This window comes from Chlorocebus sabaeus, chromosome 4, assembly GCF_047675955.1.
Source record: "Chlorocebus sabaeus isolate Y175 chromosome 4, mChlSab1.0.hap1, whole genome shotgun sequence".
In the NCBI taxonomy this organism is placed as follows: domain Eukaryota; kingdom Metazoa; phylum Chordata; class Mammalia; order Primates; family Cercopithecidae; genus Chlorocebus; species Chlorocebus sabaeus.
Window position 1 is genome coordinate 55,868,353 of NC_132907.1, and position 22,753 is coordinate 55,891,105.

The window sequence follows — 22,753 nt, forward strand, 5'->3', positions numbered from 1 at the left end:
CCTGATTCAATCTTGGAAGGTCGTGTGTGTATAGGAATTTATCCATTTTGTCTAGGTTTTCTAGTTTGCTGATGTGTAGTTGCTCGTAAGAGTCTCATGATCTTTTGTATTGCTGTAGTATCAGTTGTAATGTCTTCTTTTACATTTCCAATTGTGTTTATATGGGTCTTCTCTCTTTCTTATTGGTTACTCCAGCTAGTGATTCATTGATTTTATTTACTCTTTTCAAAAAAACAATTTTTTGTTTTATTAATTCCTTATATTACATTTTTAGTCTTTATTTCATTTAGTTCTGCTTTGATTTTTATTATTTATTGCCATCTACTAATTTTGTGTCTGTTTTATTCTTGCTTTTTTAGTTAGTTGAGGTACATCATTAGGCTGTTAATTTGTGTCTTAGTAAAAGTATATTTCTACTTTTTTGATGTAGACATTTACTGCTATAAACTTCCCTAATAGCACTACTTTTGCTGTATCTCACAGGTTTGATTTATTGTGTTTACATTTTCATTTGTTTCAATAATTTTTAAAAAAATGTTCTTGTTAATTTCTTCATTGATCCAATGTCATAATGTCATGCAGGAGCATCCATCTATTTGTACAGTTTCAAAAGTTCCTCTTGTTATAGATGTCTAGTTTTATTCCATTCTGGTCTGAGAAGATACTTGATATGATTTCAATTTTTAAAAATTTGTTGAGACTTGTTTTGTGTCTTCACATATGGTCTATCCTGAAGAATGTTCCATGTGCTGATAAAAATATGTGCATTCTGTAGCTGTTGAACAAAATGTTCTGTAAATGCCTGTTAGGGCATTCGTTCTAATGTGCAATTTAAATCCAGTGTTTATTCGTTAATTTTCTGTCTAGATTATCTGTTTAATGCAGAGAGTGGGGTGTTGAAGTCTCCATCAATTATTGTATTGAGTCTATATCCCCCTTTAAATTTAATAACATTTGTTTTATATATCTGGGTGCTCCAGTGTTGAGTGCATATATATTTACTATTTAAAAAATTATTTAGAGACTGGGTCTCACTGTATTGATGAGGCTGGTCTCAAACTCCTGGCCTCAAGTGATCCTCCTGCCTTGGCCTCCCAAAGTGCTGGAATTATAAGCATGAGCCACTGCATCTGACCTATTTACTATTTTTATGTAGGCTGGCTGAATGATGTTTTTATAATAAAAATTTGACTTTCTTTGTCTCTTTTTATTGTTTTTGACTTTAAGTCTGTTTAATTTTTTTCATTGTTTAGTTTTCTATTAGTGAGTATTGAGAGCTATTTATATAGCCTGAATACAATTACTTTATCAGATACATGAATTGAAAATATTTTCTCAGTCTGTGGCTTCTGTTTTTATTCTCTTAAAAGTGTCTTTGCAGGACCAGAAGTTTTTCTTTTTGATGAACTTCAATCCATCAATTATTTCTCATATTGATCATGTTTCTAGTCTAGTATCTAAGAACTCTTTTCTTCCACTCAAGGCTACAAAATTTTTTTCTATTTTTTTTCTAGAAGTTGTGTAGTTTCAATTTTGCATTTAGATTTATGATTCATTTTGAGTTAATTTTTGCATACAGTGTAACATATAGATCAAGGTTCATTATATGTATGTGGATAGCCAATTGATCCCACATCATTTGTTGAAAAGAACTATCCTTTCTACATGAATAGTCTTTGTACCTTCATTAATAATTAATTAAATATATATACTTTGTGAGCTCCTTATGATATGGTTGGGCTCTGCATCCCCGCCCAAATCTCATCTTGAATTGGAATTCCCATAATCCCCACATGTTGAGGCAGGACCTGATGGGAAGTAATTGGATCACGGAGCACTTTCCCCCATGAAGTTCCTGTGATTGTCACTGAGTTCTCACAAGACATGATGGTTTTATAAGGGACTTCCCCCTTTACTCATTTGCTCTCTTGCCTGCCACCATTTAAGACATGCCTCTTCCCCTTCTGTCATGATTGTAAGTTTCCTAAGCCTCCCTAGCCCTGTGAAACTGTGAGTCAATTAAATCTCTTTTCTCTATAAATTACCCAGTCTTGGATATGTCTTTATAGCAGTGTCAGAACAGACTAACACATGTTATTTCTGTCCTATTAATTTATATGTCCATCCTTTCTCTAAAGTTGTCTTGTCTTCACTCTGGCATTAGAGTAAGTCTTGAATTCAGATAGTGTTTCTTTAGTATTGTGCTGACAATTTTAGACCTTTGCCTTTCTATATAAACTTTATAAGCATTTTGTATATCTACCAAATAACTTCTTGAGTAAGCTTTGGTGTTTTCTGTCTTTGAAGGATTTGGTCCACCTCATCTAAGTTGACAAATTTATTGGCATAAAGTTGTTAATATTCCCTTCCTATACTTTTAACATCTATAGGTTCTAGACTAATGTCCCATCCTTCATTTTGGATATTTGTTATTTCTTGCTTGTCTCTTTTTTCTTGGTCAATTTAGCTAGAGGTTTATCCATCACTACTTCATTTTCTCTGCCCCAATCTCTCTCTCCACTTCTTCTGGGATTTCAGTTACACATATTTCAGACTGCCTGATTTTTTTTTATATGGGTCACTGAGGTTTTTTCTTCTTCCTTATTTCCCCAGTCTTTTTCTTCTCTATGCTTTTTGTTGGTTTGTCTTTAAAATCACAACCTTTTTCTTTTTTAGGGTACAATCTGTCATCATTTAGTGAATTTCTGACTAATATATCATCATTTCTGGCACTGTATTTTTAATTTCTAAAATTTACACTTGGTTATTTTTTTACAGAATACATTTCTCTCTAGAGAGTCTCCATCTGTTTACTTACTGTGTCCAACATTTCTTTTAAATCTTTGATCATATTTATGAAATTCTATTAATTCCAATGTCCATGCTTTCTCTGGTCTTGGTCTTTTTTTTTTTTTTTTGGTTTTGGTTTGTTTTTTTGAGATGGAGTCTCACTCAGTTGCCTAGGCTGGAGTGCAGTGGCATGATCTTAGCCCACTGCAACCTCTGCCTCCCTGGTTCAAGCGATTCTCCTGCCGCAGCCTTCTGAGTAGCTGGGATTACAGGCATGCACCGCCACACCTAGCTAATTTTTGTATTTTTAGTACAGACATGGTTTCACCACATTGGTCAGGCTGTTCTCAAACTCCTGACCTTATGATCTGCCCACCTCGGCCTCCCAAAGTGCTGAGATTACAGGCATAAGCCACCGCACCTGGCCTCTGGTCTTGTTTTTAATTGATTTTTTTCTCATGAGGATGAGTCACATTTTCCTGATTTTTCAAATCTCATAAAAATGTTTGCTGTATGCTGAACATTATCAATGTGATGTGTTGGAGGTTGGAATATTGTTGTTTTATTTTTAATGAGTTTAGTTTTAAACCCTGTTCTTTATTTATTGGGAGATCAGCTTGATCCTATTGAGGATTGACTTTGAACTCTATTTAGGTATATCTATAGTAGCCTTATTCTAGGACGGAGTATCCTTTTCAATAACTTATGGCCTTTGTGGGGTCTCAGTGCAACCCATTTCCTAACGTATAGCCTTTTGGGGTCTTACTTGAATACTCAAAGTGTTCACCAAAGTCTCTTTACTTGCTGGTTGGATGTCTTTCAGCAAGCTGCAACCTCTGGAATCTCCATTTAGTTCAGAGCCCCCAGGGGCTGTTCTTTGCCCGGTTTCACTGAGTCTTACCCTATGCTTGTCCAGCTTAAAATTCAGCTAAATAAGCAAGGGGATCCCAGTGCAGATTTCTGGAGCTCTTACTTTGTACAGCTCTCTCAACTCTGGTATTCTGCCCCTCAACGTTCGATTACCTCATTATCTCGACTTCAATCTTTTTTTCCTCCATTCTGTAAGACTGCTGCTCTGTTTGGGTTCCATAAATTTTGTGTTGTATTTTCAAAGCTGAAGGGAATTGAAACTCACCTTTTTTGCTCCTTTTATGTCAAGGTCACAGTGCCACACTATTGTCCAATGCCTAAAAACTGCTGTTTCATATATTTGTCTAAATTAACAATTGTTTGTTGTAGGAAGGCACATCCAACTCTCATTATTCTATCGTGGATAGAAGCAAAAATTCATTTGGAAAAATTACTTAATATAGAATAGTTACTTTGTATTTAGCTTCATATCATCAATATCTGAAGTCCCTGGCATAGAATTCTGCTGATTTTGATTTCTAGATTCATAGTCTATTCATTTCTAAATCAATAGACTAGACTAAATCATAGTCTATTGATTTCTATTCATAGTCAGTTTTTTTCTATGAGTTTAATGATCTGTGAATGTGAGCTTCTATTTGTTTGATCTTAGTATGTGATGATCCTCGGAACTGACGAAGTAATGGCCTTTACCCAGAAAGGATTTGTAATTGCTACTGCCGAAAGCCAGGGGGCACTACCAACCTGGGTCCACTTTGGTCCACTTCTAGAATCCTGGACTTAATGCAAGAGCCTGATGTTCTGCTTTCCTACCTTGTAGTGGCTTAGTCTTCAGATCTATATAGCTAGAGAGGTCCATTTTTCCAGTTTTCTAGTTGCTCACTGCTCCTCACTCTGACTTCAGTGTCCTATTTTGTTATTTTTTGTGTGTGTGGAGGAATTTGGGGGAATTTTTTTAGTTCCCTACCCCTTACCTGTCCCTTTCAAAAAAAGAAAAAAAAGACATCGAAAAGCAAAAAGAAAAGAAAAGAAATGAAAGAAAAACTTAAACTGTTGATATTTATTAAACGTATTAACAATGGAGCTGTCATCTTGTCAGAAGGTTAAATTGATACGAGTCATATAAGTATTCTGAGTGAAGACTGGGAGTTCTACAACTCAGAAGAATTCACAACAGTCTCTCAGGAATTCTCTGCACTTTGGCATATGGCCATATACTTTATCTAGTCAAGTGGATTTAGGAGGATATTATAAACTATTCCTCACAAAGTGTACACATGGCTGAAGAAGAATCTTGCAAAGAAATGGTATGTAACACAAATAATGAAAGCGCAGTACAGGTTTTAAAATATGGCAGAACTGATACTTCTGATTTTAGCACTTTATCAGCTTCAGTACAAGGAAAAAGCAATGATAATGCAATCAGATGTCACAATGTCAGCCAACATTTAAAAAAATTAAAAATATTAGAATTATGTGAAATATGAATTTACATGCATTATACTTCACTATTATCTAATTATATATTGTTCCTTGAGATGTCAGCTATTATAAAGCTCCTAGATTAGCAAAATATATTTAAAATAAATAGAAAATAAAGATAATTTTCTGTATTTTTTTCTGTGATGTTAGAAATCATGCAATATTGAATCCATTACTTTGTAAAAAGAGTTTTTTTCTTTTTTCTCGAGATAGGGTCTTGTTTTACCACCCAGGCTGAAGTGCAGTGGTGCAATCATAGCTGAACGTACCCTTGAAAATCTGAGCTCAAGGGAGCCTCCCACCTCAGCCTCCCAAATAGCTGGGATTATAAGAGCATGACATCATGCTAGATAACTTTATTATTATTACTATTATTACTATTTTAGTGGAGACGAGATCTTACTGTGTTGCCTAGGCTAGTCTAGAATTCCTGGGCTCAAAGGGTCCTCCTGCCTCAGTCTCCTAAACTACTGGGATTACAAACATGAGCCACCGTGTCCTGCGAAAAGAGAAAGATTTCTTATTAGCAACAGACAAAAAGGAACATATCTGTTGGGAATATAGTACTATTTCCTGCTGTGGTTAAATAAATGGCTGGGAATTAAAAAAACAAAAAACAAAAAAAAACAGAGAAAAATATTTGTTGACAAAACTAAAACGCAAACCTATTGGTCAACAAAGGCAGAAAAAGGGGTGGGGTAGCAGAAGGCTGAAGATTTGAAGAAAAAGGCATTTGAACAAATAAGCATTATGGAAGCTTTGCTGTGTGTGCAATTGAACGAAAGCATAAATATTTCTAACTATGTCTTAGTTTACAGTGTTGGCTTAATTCTGTTCAGTTTTTTCTGTGCCATCAAAGTAAAAGTACCAAATACCAGGTATCCTTACCAGTAAACAACTTCTTTAATAAGAGTAATGTTTTATGAAAATCGATGAAGCAGTTCCCATAAATTTAAAAAGGGGTTCATACGGAAGTACAGATATAGTACCACATGTGATAATTTTGTATAAATAAGACATAAGACATTTAAAAAACAGTTTAATTTTCACATACTTTGAAATGAGAAGTGAAGAAAATCTTTTATTATACAGATGTTTACTGTTTATCCAGTGGTAAGCTTTTTTTTTCATGATGACTGGTGGCTTCCAGTAGCATGTTACCTATCAGATTTTTTAAAAAAATTAAAATTAAAAAATTTTCCTTCAAGGTAAATATGATAACAATAACTAAGAAATTTAATACTTTCAAAAAAACCTGTGCTAGGATGACAGCATTTAGAAAATAGATATTTGAAAGTGTTTCAGTTTTGTGATTTTTTTCCAAAAAAACTTAAAATATAAATATGTCATATACATAAATTTTCATATCTGCACACTTGAAAATCATGGGAACAGAGTTTCCCAATCTGCTTAAAAATCTTTCAGATAAATGGTTTTGCAACCATTTTGCAGAAAATTTCTAAATGTTTTCTAGTTTGATAGGAAAACTCATTGACATTAGGGAACATGGACATTTTTTAGCCAAATTACATTTCAGAAAGCTTTTGTATCACTGGGTAGATGAAATGGGAAAATGAGTTTTATGGTTGAGAAATGCAGCCAATAAAGTAGTTCTTCCATTTTTAACTTTGTGTTTTGTGAGGTCTCAGCTATTAAAACCCTATACCCACATTAACTCTTCTTAAAACTAGACTTTTAAATTTCAGTATCACAAAGTATATAACATGAAATGTCAAAAATAATGAAGTATATTCAGCCCCATTGCTTTGTATATGTGTCATTAGTAAAGTAACATTAAAAATTACTTTTAACCATTTTTGTTTCATCTTTGTTTCATGTTCTAATTTAATTTTAAAAGTGAATATATATGTATTGCAGTGTATGTGCAAAAGTTCTTTTTTTAATGAACAGATGCACAAATAATTTTGATTGTTTATAGTAACCTGTTAAGCAAGTCATTGTTAAAATCAACTGTTTATAATTTTGGTTTAGAATAGCCAACAAAATTTTTCTAAAATAGTTTTCTTAAAAAAATTCACAAGTAAAAATTTGTTTGGGAAGAAGTAAAATGAGAAAACGAGAGAGAAAAATCACTCAAAATTCTACCATCTGTAGATAATCAGTGTTGAAATTTTACTGCATACCCTCCTAGATTTCATTTTTTAACGTATCTTCATCTTCCATAAACACAGGTTTATTCTGCATTTAAAACTGTTTGTCATAGAGAGTCTTTAAATAATTATTTAAAAGGAAATTTATATGAGATTTTGGGAGAGAGATTAAAATTTAAAGACAATACTCAGGGGCTCTGTTCTGCTGTGACCAAGACATAATTAACACTGGATGGGATTATAACATTTGTTAAATTTAATTCATTGCTTGTCATGTCAATGGCCTTTAGATGTCTCAAATGTGTGATTTAACTATGAACTTACCAAGAAATAGTCTGACTGAATTTTGTGGTGTTTTACTTGCTTTATCTTCAAATGGCCTATGTATCAAGGCAGAGAGATGAAAGGGAACTAAGATTTTGATAAGGCTTTTGTTTCTGTTCAGTATTACAACTGTATCCCAAACCGATAAAATATGGTTTATATGCTAGAATTATTAACTGCATGCAAGAGGGTAGAGAATAGAACCAAGGGAGTGACTGTGAATGAAGTAACTGTATCTTCAGAATAAGCAGTTGTCTTCCAAAGGTATGGTCCTGGACTTGATCTTCTTATAGAACATTTTTTATCAATGACTAACACTACCAGAAAAAAAACAGTCATTGACACAGCAAATGAAACCTAGCCGGGAAACGAAAACTAAGAAGAGGAAGTCACATTCTCAATGACCAGATTAGAATCAAAATAAAAATTGGAGAAGTAGTAAGAAGTAAACAAAATGAGTAAGTCATATGGGTGGGCTAACAGATGCAAGGAAGAAAAGAAGTTTCAAAAGGAGGAATAGCTAGCAATTGGCAAGTATCAAAGTAGAAAACTTAGGGGTTTTAACAATTATCAATCTGACTACAATCAATAAAGTAGTGCTACTGTTTAAAAACCAAACACATTATAAAATGTATTCCTTACTAAAATTTACCTAAACTACTTCTTCCTAGTTGAGTGTCACTTCCAAACACTAATAACTTGTTCTTTTTTACCAGATCTGCCATTCATTCTAAGAGCAAATATGGAGAACCTAACCACTCAAACGACTGAAATAGTAACAGAGCAAAAACTAGTATCAATGGAAGACTGAATGTAATTTTTTTCTCCTGCAAGAAATAGAGTAATTGAATAATTGTCTTTAATAGGAGCATACCATTATAATGATAAAATACTATTGGATTTAGGCACTTAAGTACCTCAAGTAACTTAAAAGTAGATTAGCTGTACTCAACTTTCATAACACACTGAGAGAAAATGAAGTTAAATTGTATTAGGAAGGAGTTAATGTAGAATATACAGGGATTTTACAATATGATAAAAGATTGACTGAAAATCAGAACAACTGTAAGAATCTGGTATAATTTATATTGATAGATCTCTACTTTTCTATAAGGGTGAAATGTAATTGATACATGGAGGGTTGAAATCCAACCCTCTGCCAGACCTCAAGTTTTGTGATTTTTGTTTTAGGCAGTAACTAGAATAAATAAATTGCACCAAGATTTTTAAAGCTATAACGGAGGGAACACGTTTGTTGATATTAAAACTACTACTGGTAATGCCAGGAAACATTTCTTTAAAGTACTGTAACTGTGTTACATCCTTAAATCTAAGTGCAGTATCAGTCGCAGATATAGGAATGTAGACTTGGTTAAAAAAAAAAAAAAACCTGGAATATATAGACAATTGGCAATATTCTAAGGAAGCAGTGTTCCTATTTTATTTTCCAGATGACGCTACTTTATGTTCCTTTTATTTTTTTCTTACCACTTATTTTACAAATGATATATATTAACTATAGGATATTTAAAAAAGTAGAGACAAACAAGAACAAAAAGGTGCACGTGTAATTCCACAAATGAGGGGAGAAAATCAGTTAACATTTTCATGTATATTTTCAGACCTTTTTCAACATACATGTATATATAAAAATATTTTATAAGGCATACTTTTAATTTCGTACATAAACTTTCATAAAAACAGGAAATTTGTAATCTTTTGCTTGATTTAATATGAACATTATTTCCTATTACTAAGTCTACCTCTTCACTTTTAATGGTTGACATAATTTACATAATCCCTACCTTTGGTCATTTAAGTGTTTCCAAACGTTCACTGTTATTAACAACTTCAACAAATATCCCCAATATTGCTTTTTTTTTTTTTTTTTTTAAAGTAAGCAGAGCATTGGAACAAATTAGAAAACCAAGGCACTTACTCATCCAACAGATATTTATTGAACACTTGTTTGTGCCAGATATTGCATTAACTGGGAGCTGGGAAAACAGAACTGGTTAAGGCAAGATCTCCACTTTTAATTAACTTTCAGTCTCCTGGAATAGAAAGATGAGCTGAGGAACTGGAGAGCACAAATCGCTCCTCTCTTTAATGTACTTCAAGAGAAAGCTGCTGGGTCAGTGGCCAGGTGTGTGTGTGTGTGTGTATTAACTAAGCAGTTTCTAGAATTAAAATCCCTAATGTTAATAGGCTTATGCATAAAATAGATTAATCCACAACATCTGCATGATCCACGATCTGCAGAGTCAGAAAAGCTGGACACACTACCCAGCAGCCTCGCCCCGGCTCCCGGCAGAGAAAACCCTCTCCCCGGCCTCCCGGCGCTGGCGCGATCCCACCGCGGGGACCGCTGCACCCCCTTCTCGCGCCCTACGCCTGGCGGCCAAAAACAAAACTGCCCAGCCACTTCCACTTGGAGAAGCCCTCCTAGCCGAGAGGGGCATCCTGAAGATCAAGGGCGAGGCTGGAAAACAAACTTTGTTCTGTGTTAACTTAGTAGGAGCAAAGCGATTCCAGGAAGGGAGGCTCAAACTGTGCGCAGCGTTTTTATAAAAATTGTTTCAATGGATACACGGGGGAGCGGGGCAGTCTGTGGCAGGGCTTGAGAGCAAGCAGGAGACTGGCAGGCCGGCGAGAGCAGGTGGCCCGCCGGCCGCATTCCGGCCTCCTCCTCCCCGCTCGCCTGCGTTTGGACGACGGCTTCCGCGGCGGCCGAAGGGGAGCATCCTTTACGCTGCCAACTCGCATCAATGGGACTTTCCTCGTGGGAACTGCCCCTCCCGGCGGACGTGCCCTCCGGGTCCGGCGTGGGCGGGTGCGCTGGCGCAGCGAACTTCGTGCAGACCTTGGGGTCGGCTCAGTGCTCCTTCCGCGCCCGGGCAGAGACAGCACCACCAGCCGCAGTCACCGCCTAGGGGGCGGGGGAGGTGCCGCGGGGGGCGGGTGCGGCGCGCGGGGAGGGGAAGGGGTTCTCGCGCGATTGGGCGAGGTTTCCGGTGTTGTGACTGAAACCCGTCAATATGGCGGCGATCGGCCGCGGCCGCTCTCTGAAGAACCTCCGAGTACGAGGTAAGCCCGCTGCAACCCTCACTCCCCGTCGCCCGGCGCCCGCCACCCCTGGCACTTGCCTTCCCCTGGCCCTGGGTTGGGGAGCGAGCCGGGGCGCTGGCCGGAGCCAGGGCAGCCGCAGCTGGCCTGAGAGCGAATCCTAATTGGGGCTGTGTGTCTGTTTCGCGCAGGGCGGAATGACAGCGGCGAGGAGAACGTCCCGCTGGATCTGACCCGAGGTAACGCGGGGCGCCGCGGGCGCCGGCGAGGGCGCGTTGCTGGGGAGGAGCCGGGTCCGGGGCTGGGGGCCAGAGGCAGGGGCGGGCCCCGCACGGGACCGGCGGGGTGCGGGTGGCAGAGCCGGAGCCCCGCCTGCCGGCCCCCGGGAGCCGAGCCCGGGTCCGCCTCTCTGGACCCATCCCCCTTCCCGGCGCCCGCTTCCCTCGCCCGAGCCCTTCTCCGGGCCTCGGGCTGCTGCGGGTGCGGGGGAGCCCCGAGTGAAACTCGGCAGACCCAGCGACCCTCTGGGCTCGAGCTCCGGCAGAGTGGTTTGCACCTATCCTGGAGTCCGGCAGCCCAAGCTGGGGGCAGCCGGAGGGAGGTAGAGGCTGTTATTTAGGTTGCAGGAGGATGTTTGAGGAAAGAGCGACCACATCCTGCCCTCCCCGTCCCCGGAGCAGAAGCCGGACCTGCTCGGTGTTTGCCGACTTCGTGACTGCTTTCCCCTTTGCCCACCGTCCTGTGGGGACCCGCAGCATTGATAACTCGGTAGTGAAACCTAGGACTGGTCATTACTGCTAAATGTCTGGTTTATGCTGTTTCCCTTCTGCTTCCCTTTCCCGGGCCGCTGGGACTGTAGTTGGCTAAAGACCGCCCCCTCACCCTGCTGCAGGTTCATTGTTTACCTTCTGCAGTAGAGATGGGTTTGTTTACACCTTCCGAACTGAGGAAACCCGGCTTATATTTTTAATGACCTAATCCCATTGCTAGCCAGTGTTTCTTGTATCACTCACAGTACTAGAGTTTATTCGACATTATCTCGTTGAAGATTTAGTAGTTACGTACAAGATTCTTTTCTCTCCACAATAAACAGGATTTAGCCTGCTGATTCCGACGAAGTCATATTTCACACGGGCTGTAGCTTGGAGTGTAACCCGGTTCAGCTGTACAGAATCAGTTTCTGAGATCTATGAAACACCTTAGGAAGTAAACAAACAAACAAAACTTGTTGTAGACATTCTGTATGAGATCAGTTTTTTACGCTATGTCGTACCTGACGTAATGACTGTTATCTACAGTAATTTGTTAAACCTGGGCTCCTTGTTTGCTAAGGCGAGAGTGAAAGCGTAGTGCATTTTCTAATTTGTTTTATTTTGCATATCACAGTGTAAGATCACTGTTTTATAAACTGAATGGTCAGCTTTCACTTAGCTACAAGGATACATTTTTATAACTTAGTATTTTATTCTGAAAGTTCAGGGACTTAGTTTTGGGGGAACTAGGTCCCTTTACAAGCCAGTTTATAAAATATAATACAATATAATAGAACTTAAGTCTTGGAAATGCCTACTAATTAGATTATCAGTGCACTGATTTCCAACATTTTTTTCAGCAGATCGGTTTTGAGAATTAGTACAGAAAGATGTAAAGCTATTTACTCCTGTGCAACTGTTTGAAAACTTGGCTATAACATACATATGAAAAATCTATGTAAAATAGATTTACTGGTAAACTTCCTAACAAGGATAATTTCTACAATTTCAGGTCTGTAAAAGATGTAATTAGTTGAGTAATTTAATTTATATACAGGCATATGTGTTTTGGATGAAGGCGAAAGGGGCACTTAATAAATTTGAGTTTAACTTGTGCATTAAAAACCTGCTTAGATGTGGTGCCGGAAATAATATAGTTGTATTTTAAATTGAGTTCGTCGAGCTCATGTGTATAGTGGTTTCTCTGCTTGATATCAAAATGTTGAGTTGTGGAAGAGCTTAGGTACATATCTGTTTTGATAATTTTGGTTTACTCCAGTTTTACTGAGGCACACAGGTAACTCTGTTTACTATTTAAAATGCTGTATTAACAGAATTTAGTAAGCACCTATGTCCATAGGTGTTTCCAGGTTAATATAAATAGTGCAGAAAATGCTGTTTCGGCTTGCCCTGACAAAATGTACTTCAGTTTAGAATAAAATATACACAGCCATTTAAAACTGATTGCAAAAATAAAGAGTGAGAGATTATATGAGATCTGTATTTCTAAATCATAAGGAAGTTTAGAATTAATCTGAATTAGTCATTTTATAGTGATACTATTGTTTTAAAAAGTTGCTGTTGTGACAAACATTTTGTTGTTCAAAGAAGGCTTGAAGAAAATTCATGAGGAATTAAAGTTTAGTAATAATTTGAGAACTGTGAGGCAGTTTGGGTTGCAGCTGAAAGGCAGCTGTTTGTGGATTAGATTACAGTATGTAAAAACATAAAGTTTGGGCAACCAAAAATTTTTTTGTTTAATGCCAAGGCAGTGTTTGCTTTTATTCTTATTGTTTTAATTTAATCTTTTAGAGATTCATTGTGTATATACCTAATACAGCTCATTGTAAAATAGAGGTCATGGTCATTGTAATCCCTAAAGGAGCCATCAATGTGTAGTGAGAAGAGAGTTGACTATAAAGTCTAATCATTCTGGGTTGTAACCTCAGCTGTGAGATTTAATAGTTGGGTGATTTGGGGCAAGTTATTTGACCTTGCTTTACTCCTGATTTCTTCATTTTTAAAAGAAGAGATAACTTCAAAGAGTTAAGAATATGAAAAGTAAATGAGCTAGTTCTTAATTAAAATACTTGGCATAAGACCGGATACTTTGTGATATTTAACATTAGTTGCCTTCCTACATTGTGAAATCAGAATTGTAAAACTCACATTAAAAATACTTCAAACAGTTGTTTTGAGAATTATAAACTTGTTAATAAGGAATTATAGTATTCGAGCTTCTTCTTTTTGAAACATACTGTTGTACTAATTGGGCATAATCTATCTGAAGTTGAGTTCTTGAATACAGCAACTGTAAAGTAATCTATGTCATTTCCAATAAATTAAGTGAAGTGCAATCTTTTATATTCACTTCGGATAAAATGTGATACTGTATTTCATAGAATCTTAGAATTTTTCTCCCTGACACCAGGAAATTTCATACTATTTTAATAATGACTTGGCTAGCTTTGCAAGCTTCTTGAGGCTCAGAAGAATTCTAAGTTTCATTGGTTTTGGTACCGGTGTTAGTGCTGTGGTTCATACATAGAGCACCTCAGTTAAAAATTGTTGATGGATTATTTTTTATCTAGTTTAGGAACTTCATTATAGTAGATTTTACAGTCAGTGTATTGGTTAATTGTTGCTTTCAGTTTCGTTCAGACGACTGCTTAATTTGTGAAAGTCCCCAATATTTGCTAATGATGTTATTAAATACTGTCTATAATGCATGCCAAAATGTATTTTGAAGCCCAAATGCTTCCTCTCGCAATTTGTAATGCAAGGATAGACTGTCATTTCAGTCCAGTAGTGCATCTCTTACTGGTACTGAATCACTTGAAAAGATACAGTGTTCTTCCTGGGTAAACCCCTCCTGGTATACTTTAATTATTGTGTTCAAAGTGAATTCCCAGAACATGGACACACTAGTTCAAATATAATTATTAGAATATAATTTATTTAAAAGTACAGTTGAGTTACAATTTTTGATTAACCCCTTTACGTTTCCACTAAGAACTAAAAAACTGTTTTGGTTGCTGTTTAATACCTAGAAAAGTAGAAAGGTTATCCAAAATGATGTAGATTTGAACCCTTTTTATTTTCTAATTTCTTCTAGTTAGGAGTTTACTCATTTGTTTAATCGTTCAGTTAGACAAAATGGACATTGACTGAACATCTGTTATATACCAGATGCTGAATTAACTGCTGGAAGAATAAAAATGAGGAAACTGTTTCCCCCTTTTAAGGGGTTCATTGGAATATGTAAGGAAATGATTGCAGATGGAAAAATAAATTAAGTGATCAAACTATATAGGAAACAAAGGTAACGCTATAGTAGCCAGAGGAGAGAATGATTAACTGTCTGATGGGTAAAAGGATCAGAGAAGTCTCATAGAGGGGTTAAATTCTTAAAAGAATAATGGTGAACATAGTAGAAGGAAATATGTGCTCTCTTGGGAATATACTATACCCTGGGAAGGGGAAAGTTAGGAAGCAGAGGAGCTGCCTAGGGTGCTGCTGATATAATCTGACATGATAGAAGACGGGACCATGGCATTGGCTACAGAAATGAAGTCAAATACATATTAAAATGGAAGAATTATCTAATTTGCTTTCTCCAGATTTCAGACTGATTTCGTAGTCCCCCCACTCTATGCAGTGAACTTTATTTCCTTATAGAAAAGGTAGAGGCTGCCCATCCAGTGTGAATTCCTCAGTTGTCTCCCCAGACTTACTGTCTTTACTCTGATTCAGAGAATAAAGCATTTCTATTCCTTTCCAAGGGTAACTTGAAAAAACTTTTATGGTTCTAATACTGTTTCCTCAAGATTATTTGTAGAACTAAGGTCTTCTCTTCATTTCTCCCTTCCAGTTGGCTTAGTTTTCTCATGTTCAGCAAGCAATTATTATGTTCTTCACATGGACCAGGTAACTATGCTAGTCATGGGCTGAAAGTGTGAGATACGGAGTGATAACGACAATATTACAAAACTGTTTTTTTTTTTTTTTGAAGGCTCTACAGACAGAATAGTTTATCTTCACTCCACAACTTTATTGCTTAACCACTAAACTCTTGTAAGCAAAACTCTCCCTCTGTACTGAAAATAATTTCTTAAAAGATGCTAGTAACCTCTTGCAAAATTTGTGGGCATTTTTAAGTTCCACATTCTGCTATTATAAATACTATTACTATAATACTAGCTTTGTGCCAGGCACTGATTTCATTATTTTACTTAATATTCAGCAACTGTTTTAGCTACACTTATTATCCCTGCTTTACAGTTGAGAATACAGGCTTTGAAATTTTGAAGGACCAAAACTCAGATAAGTAACTTAACCAGTGTCACAGGGCTTAGTGAGTGACTGGTATGTATCTGGTAATCATCTCAGAGTTGTGATGTGTAAAACTTTGCACCCCAAAGTGTACCCGCTTTTCACATTCTAGGTATTTCTGCCATCCTCTATTATTCAAGCTAAAGATCCACTGCTTATCCTTTGTTGTGTTGCTTAACTCCTCTGATTTGCTTCTGAAATAGTTATTGAATTCAGTCTCTCCTTCTGTTCCCATTGTCAGTTCATATCCTATTATGTCATCATGTGACAGTAACATCTTCTCACCTTTTTTCACTCGGTCTACTGTATGGCTGCCAGGATTATTTCCCAGAAATCTAGATTTGATCTTGTTTTTCTCTTAAATGAAAAAACAAAACAAAACACATGCACACATTTTCTAGGCTAATCGTTGCTCACAAAATACAGTCCACATTTCTTTAGCTTGGCATTCAAGGCCTTTTTTGATTTATTCCCATATGGTTTTCTTCTGTACTATTTTAACCATACACATCTCAATATATCTACCTCTTTGCATAGTTCACTTTTTACACACAGTCCTTCTCAAAGAGGATTGGGGAGAGTTTGCCAATTTAAAGCACCAACCCCCATTCCTCTTCTTTCTCTGTGGAGACTGTATGCCCCTACTTGAGAATCTTTTAGTCAAAGAAGAATGTTTGCTATTCCTTGAACATGGCATGCAGTTTCACATTTGCTTGACCTTGCATAGGTATTTCCTTTGCCTTGAATTGCATTTCCAGCACAGTTTATCTATAGAAGTCCTAATTCTTTAAGGTTGAGGTCACATGCCACTTCTGGAGATCCTTCCTTATCCCAGTGGGAATTTATTGCTTCCTTCTCTACTTTTTTACAACTTTATTTTATTCTTTTCTAAATTGCACTTACCATTGTCTTACTTTATCTCTTTGTCCAGTTTCTTCCCCCTTCACTAGATCTGTAGCTTCTTGAGGGCAGGAGTCCTGTTTTACCCATTTTTAACATCTCCTTCCCCCAGCATCTATCAGATAATCACTGAAGCATTAATTGACTGGAAAAAGGGAGTGAGAGACATGGGAAAAGGAATAGTACAGTATTAAGGAGATTAGAAGGAAAAGAGTGCTTTAAGTTTGCTGTCCTGAGGGACAATGAAATTGGTGGTGCCATAAAATGGAGAAGTCATTTGGGGAAGGATGATAATGAGTTCAGCTTTGCACCTTGAATTTCAGGTGATTATATAAATATGTAAAAGGTGGCAGAAAATACTAGAATGGAGGTTTTAGTTGTTCTGAATTTCTGATCTGATTGCTCTGTGTATAAGAGGTTGAGAAAGGGGGTATAAATGGAGAAAGAGCTTAAGATTTGAATGTTTGAGGATAGATAAGATGATGAGGGTATATATCATAGGGTAGGAATCAATAAGAAGAAAGGAGTCAACAGAAGAGAAGAGAGAAGATTGTGATCTCTTAAGCTAAAACAGTTTGGATATTTGTCCCCACCCAAATCTCATGTTGAATTGTAATCCCCAGTGCTGGAGGTGGGGCTTGGTGGGAGGTGTTTGGGCCATGGGAGTTGATCCCTCATGGCTTGGTGGTGTTTTTGTGATAGTGAGTTCTAGCAAGATCTGGTTGTTTAAAAGTGTGTGGCCCTCTTACTCTTTCTCACTCCCACTTTGCCATGTCAGATGCCTACTTGTGCTTCACCTTCCATCTTGAGGAAAAGCGCCCCAAGGCCTCCCTAGAAGCAGATGCTGGCACCGTGCTGCCTGTATAGCCTACAGAACCAATAGTCAATTAAATTTCTTTTTTTTTAAATTACCCAGTCTCAGATATTTCTTTATAGCAGTGCAAGAACAGCCTATTACAGAAAATTGGTAAGTGGGAGTGGAGCATTGCTCTAAAGGTACCTGAAAATATGGAAGCAGCTTTGAAACTGGGTAACAGGCAGAGGTTGGAAGAGTTTGGAAGACTCAGAAGAAGACAGAAAAATGAGGGAAAGTTTGGAACTTCTTAGAGACTAGTTGAATGGTTGTGATCAAAATGCTGGTAGTGGTACGGACAATGAAGTCTATGATGATGAGGTGTCAGGTGGAAATGAAGAACTTAGTAGGAACTGGAGCAAAGGTCACCCTCATTATGCTTTAGCAAAGCATTTGGCTGCATTCTCTTCATGCTGTAGGGACCTGTGGAAGTTTGAACTTAAGAGTGATGACCTCTGGTATCTGGCAGAAGAAATGTCTAAGCAGCAAAGTGTTAAAGATGTGTCCTGGGTGCTGCTAACAGCCCATGCTCAGATGTAGGAGCAAAGAAATGACTTAAAGTTGGAACTTATTTTTAAACAGGAAGCAGTACATAAAGGTTTGGAAAATTTGCAGCCTAGCCATTTGGCAAAGAAAAAGCTTTTTCAGGGGAGGAATTCAGGCAGGCTGAAGAGCAACCACATGCTAGAGATATTTGCATAATTAAATGGATGCCAAAGTGCTGATACCCATGACATTGGAGAAAAGGCCGTCAAGGCATTTTAGAGACCTTGACAGCAGCCCCTCTCATTGTAAGCCCAGAGGCCTAGGAAGAAAGAATGGTTTTGTGTGCCTGGGCCAGGCTGGTGCTCGCTGCCTTGCACAGCCTCAAGACAACTGCTCCCTGCATCCCAGCCACTCAGTCTTCCAGCCTTGCGCAAAGGGGCCCAGGTACAGTTCGGGCTGCTACTTCAAAGGGTGCAAGCCGTAAGACTTGATGGTGTTAACACATGGTGTTAAGCCTGCAGGTGCACAGAATGCAAGAATTGAGGCTTGGGAGCCTCTGTCTAGATTTCAGAGGATGTATAAGAAAGCCTGGATGTCTAGGCAGAAGCCTGCTGCAGGGATGGAGCCCTCACAGAGAATCTCTATTAGGGTGGGGCCAAGGGGAAATGTAGAGTTGGAGCCCCCCAGAGTCCCCAGTGGGGCGCTGCCTAATGGAGCTGTGAGAAGGGGCCTACCATCCTCCAGACCACAGAATGGTAGCTTGACTGGCAGTTTGCATGCTCTACCTGGAGAAGCCACAGGCATTCAACTAAAACTTGTGAGAGCATTCCTGGGGCAACCCTGCAAAGCCACAGGGCAAAGCTGCCCAAAGCCTTGGGAGCCTACCCTTTGCAGCAGTGTGCCTTGAATGTAGAACACAGAGTCAAAAGAGATTATTTTGGAGCTTTAAGATTTAATGACTGCCCTGCTGGGTTTTGAACTTGCATGGGGCTTGTAGCCCCTTTCTTTTGGTTGATTTCTCCTTTTTGAAATGGCAGTGTTTATCCAATGCCTATATCCCCATTGTATCTTGGGAGTAAATAACTTGTTTGTGACTTTACAGCCTCATAAGTGGAAGGGACTTACCTTGTTTCAGATGAGACTGTGGACTTTGTAGTTGATGCTGGAATGAGTTAAGACTTTGGGAGACTCTTGGGAAGGCATGAATTTATTTTGCAGTGTGAGGAGGACATGAGATTTGGGAGGGCCCATGGGCAGAATGATATAGTTTGGATATTTGTCCCCACCCAAATCTCATCTTGAATTGTAATCTCCAATGCTGGAGATGGGGCATGGTGGGAGGTTTTTGGGTCATGGGAGTGGATCCCTCATGGCTTGGTGCTATCTTCGTGATAGTAAGTTTTCACAAAATCTGGTTATTTAAAAGCGTGTGAGTCCTCCCCTCAGCTCTCTTTTGCTACTGCTCTGCCATGTGAGATGCCTACACATGCTTTGTCTTTGCTATGAGTAGAAGCTCCCTGAGGCCACCCCAGAAGCAAGTACTGGTGCCTTGCTCATCCTGTATAGGCTGCAGAAATGATAGCCAATTAAACCTCATTTCTTATAAATTACCCAGTCTTAGGTGTTTCTTTGTAAGAATGCAAGAATGGCCTGATACGTAAGCCAAAAGAAGAGTTTTGAATTGAAGAGGATGCTAGACTGTTGTATTGAAGTTGAAGTCCAGAGAACGAGGTTCTACTTTAATCTGAGGAAGATGTGGCATGCTGTTTTACCTCTCTGGGCTTCTATCTCCTAGAGCTTCTAACTCTAAAATGCATACTACTTTATACTTGTAGCACTTTAGCCTTTTATCTTTATAATTCTCACATATCACTACAGACCTGGAATATTGAAAAGGTTAAAAAGAAAGCATTTGTAGCCTTATTAAATCACTGTGAGTAGTATTCCCACAAACAATAATGAATACATGTAGGAGTGGTGGTATTTCATAGCACTTTAAACTTAAATTACAGTCAACTCTCAATTTCCTTTTAAGTGATCAACCTGCAGTGACTTGCTGCCGCCTCCTACTTCCAGGTGTCAGGCTACCAAGAGTAAGACTGCAAAAGTCTCAGTGGGGTGAGCGAATGATTTGCTTGCCTGTATATCTGTGCCTCTGTCACCAAGCTATTAAATATAGTCCATTCTCAATTACCTGCCTTAAAAAGGTGAATAATGGTAGAAGAATGCTAAATATATAATCTAAAATATTTATATTGGTGAGGAAATATTTTATGTTCCTTTCTCTCCCACAATAGATTGATGTATATTTTTTTCTACATTTTATTTGAATTATTAGCACAGATTTTTGTTTCCTAAGCAAATACTGTTAGTGGAAGAACATAAACAGATGAAAATATTTGTTAGATAATCTGTATGAATAATTGAAGTTGGCTGTTAATGCTTTTTGGGTCATATACAGATACTGTTATTTGTGGTTTTTTTGTTACAGTGGCCAGGTTAAAGTTGAATGGCTCCTTAAAAATTATGTCTATACAACAAATGTAGTTATAAAATTACACAGACATAAAAGTAAATTGAAAATAATTATGTAAAACTAGTTCATATGTATAACATTCATATACCCAAAGTAATAGGGTTGAAAGATAACCTAAATATAAGCATATTCTTCATATTCCTCTTTTAGAGGCTTCCAGCCAGATTGCATAAACTGAGCAATGTACCTGGAATGATGAAATTTATATAAAATATAAAATTGAGGATATTCTGACGCTTTAAACATATCCTGTTAAAGATGTCGGTAAGAAATACAGAAAACATTTTTTTAATATTAATTACCTGGATTTTCAAGAATCTGGCTCCTTCAATTACTTTTCCTTTTTTTTTTTTAACCCCATTGTGTTAATTTGGATTTGTAATGATTTTATTAATGTCAACCAGTATAGTTTTGATGACATGGGTTAATTATATTTATATATATATTTTATGATCACATGGGTTAGTCAATACTGTTGTGATTGAGGAAGGCATACATCTTCCTTCAGGGAGTTTCTTTTGGGATATAGCTATATCAGTGTACAGTTAAAAGACAGTAGTATTTGAAGCACATGCCAGTTATCTTTGTAAGGGACTCTGATAGCTAGAGGAATTCAGAAAAAATGGGAGATCAGTAAGGAATGACCTAGAAGGAAGATCTCTTAGAAGTGAGGATATAATGACACTTGTAAGACTTTTGCATAAAAGAGTAGCGTTCAAATAGGTAGAGCTCTGCACCAGGGTTTTAAAACTTGTAACTTAATTTTTTGAATGAACATTTTCCTGGTACATTATTTAGTATTTCAAGATAATGTTGAGAAAAAGTTAGGGATAAGTTTTGTATTCCTGTATATAAATTCCTTAACTGTTGAAGAATGATTATATTACAGACAGGCTCTTCTGGCCTTAGAAGGTACTGCTGGACTGAAAGATTTGGGGCACACTGTGAAATACTAATTGTTTGTGTGTACTTGTGACTATGAGTCTATAAATGTCTGCATTCCAGACTCCAGCATAAATAATTAGTAATATTTTTCTTCCATTGTTTTGTAGTGCATATGTCTCGCACCTTCAGTAATACTGTTTAATGGAAGGAGTATGTATGTTCAAAGGCCTTTGTAAATTTATCAAACTTATTTCTAGAAGTATGCAGTCTGGAAATAGAGGATATAAATGGGGTGGGTGGTGTTTTTGTTTTGTTCTACACTAAAATCACCAGATTTTCTGATCTCAAAATTTAAACATGTAACCTGACAGTCAGAATATTTGAAATGAAGATTATCCTGAGAACCACAGAATGTTTCATTGCCAAATTCAGACACCCTACCCAGCTCTCTAGTGATTCAGGTACAGGATAGTGTTTGTGGAAATTACTGCACTATTATAGCAGCAAAACAGGACTTCAGGGATTTTAGTCATCTTGCATTGAATCCAGTGAAATTTCATGTGTTTTTTATAATGAATAGAGAATGAAGAGACATAGAAGCTATAAACAAAGAAGGTTGCCAAGTAATTTAGTTACTAAGAAGCAACAGCTTGTCAGATAAAAGTGTATTTAGCTGTTTTAGCTGTGTGCACATACATATTTTTGTCAGTAGTTTCATACTTCAAATCACATCTTAAAATAGTATTGCTAATTATTTCCATGCTTAGTGTTCGACCCTCATATACTAAAATTTTTAATTGCACTTTTTTTCCACTCATAATTCTATAATGCACTTTCTAATATTCACCACACTACCATCACCACCACTCCCCTCCCTCAAGAAGAAAAAAAAAGGAAAAATGAAAAACTCTGAGGGGAATGGAGTTGCAGGGAGAGACTCCAGTGGTTGGAAACACCTTTTGAGGTAGGTGAGCTGTGAACTCTTGACATTTAGCCATGTGGTAGTTTCTGGATAAGTAACCAGGTAGCAAGTGGAATATTGTGAAACTATTTGTTCAGTGTATGTGTTGTAAGTTTTTAATCATATCTATCATATGTATTAGTATAAAATTATAATAATGGATGTTTGAATACTGAGCTATTTCCTACCTTGTTTATTTAGAGTGACTTATTACTGTTAGCTATAACTTTCAGTGGTGTTTTCGAATGGCATAACAGTACAAAGCGGGTCAGATTAATTCTTATGTCATATAAGGTTTCATATGTTATATAAGAATAATTCTTACATGACATAACAATTTGTAGTGAGTTAAATTTTAGATTGGAATAGTTTTAAAAATACTTAAACCACCTTATTTTAATAAGA

At 37.4% G+C, this 22,753-nt stretch overlaps 1 protein-coding gene across 8 annotated transcripts in view; it reads left to right on the plus strand.

Moving 5' to 3' along the window:
* The first annotated feature begins 10,561 nt into the window (after positions 1–10,561).
* Positions 10,562–22,753, plus strand: part of RICTOR (RPTOR independent companion of MTOR complex 2) — a 127,830-nt gene continuing 115,638 nt past the window's right edge. For 5 of the 8 annotated variants that reach the window (XM_007961445.3, XM_037990776.2, XM_007961446.3 and 2 more), the window contains exons 1-2: positions 10,562–10,664; positions 10,835–10,882. In XM_007961445.3, coding sequence (XP_007959636.1) covers positions 10,616–10,664; positions 10,835–10,882 — 97 coding nt within the window. In that variant the 5' untranslated portion in view covers positions 10,562–10,615. The other 3 variants (XM_037990777.2, XM_073014784.1, XM_037990779.2) reach the window with 3 other exon arrangements.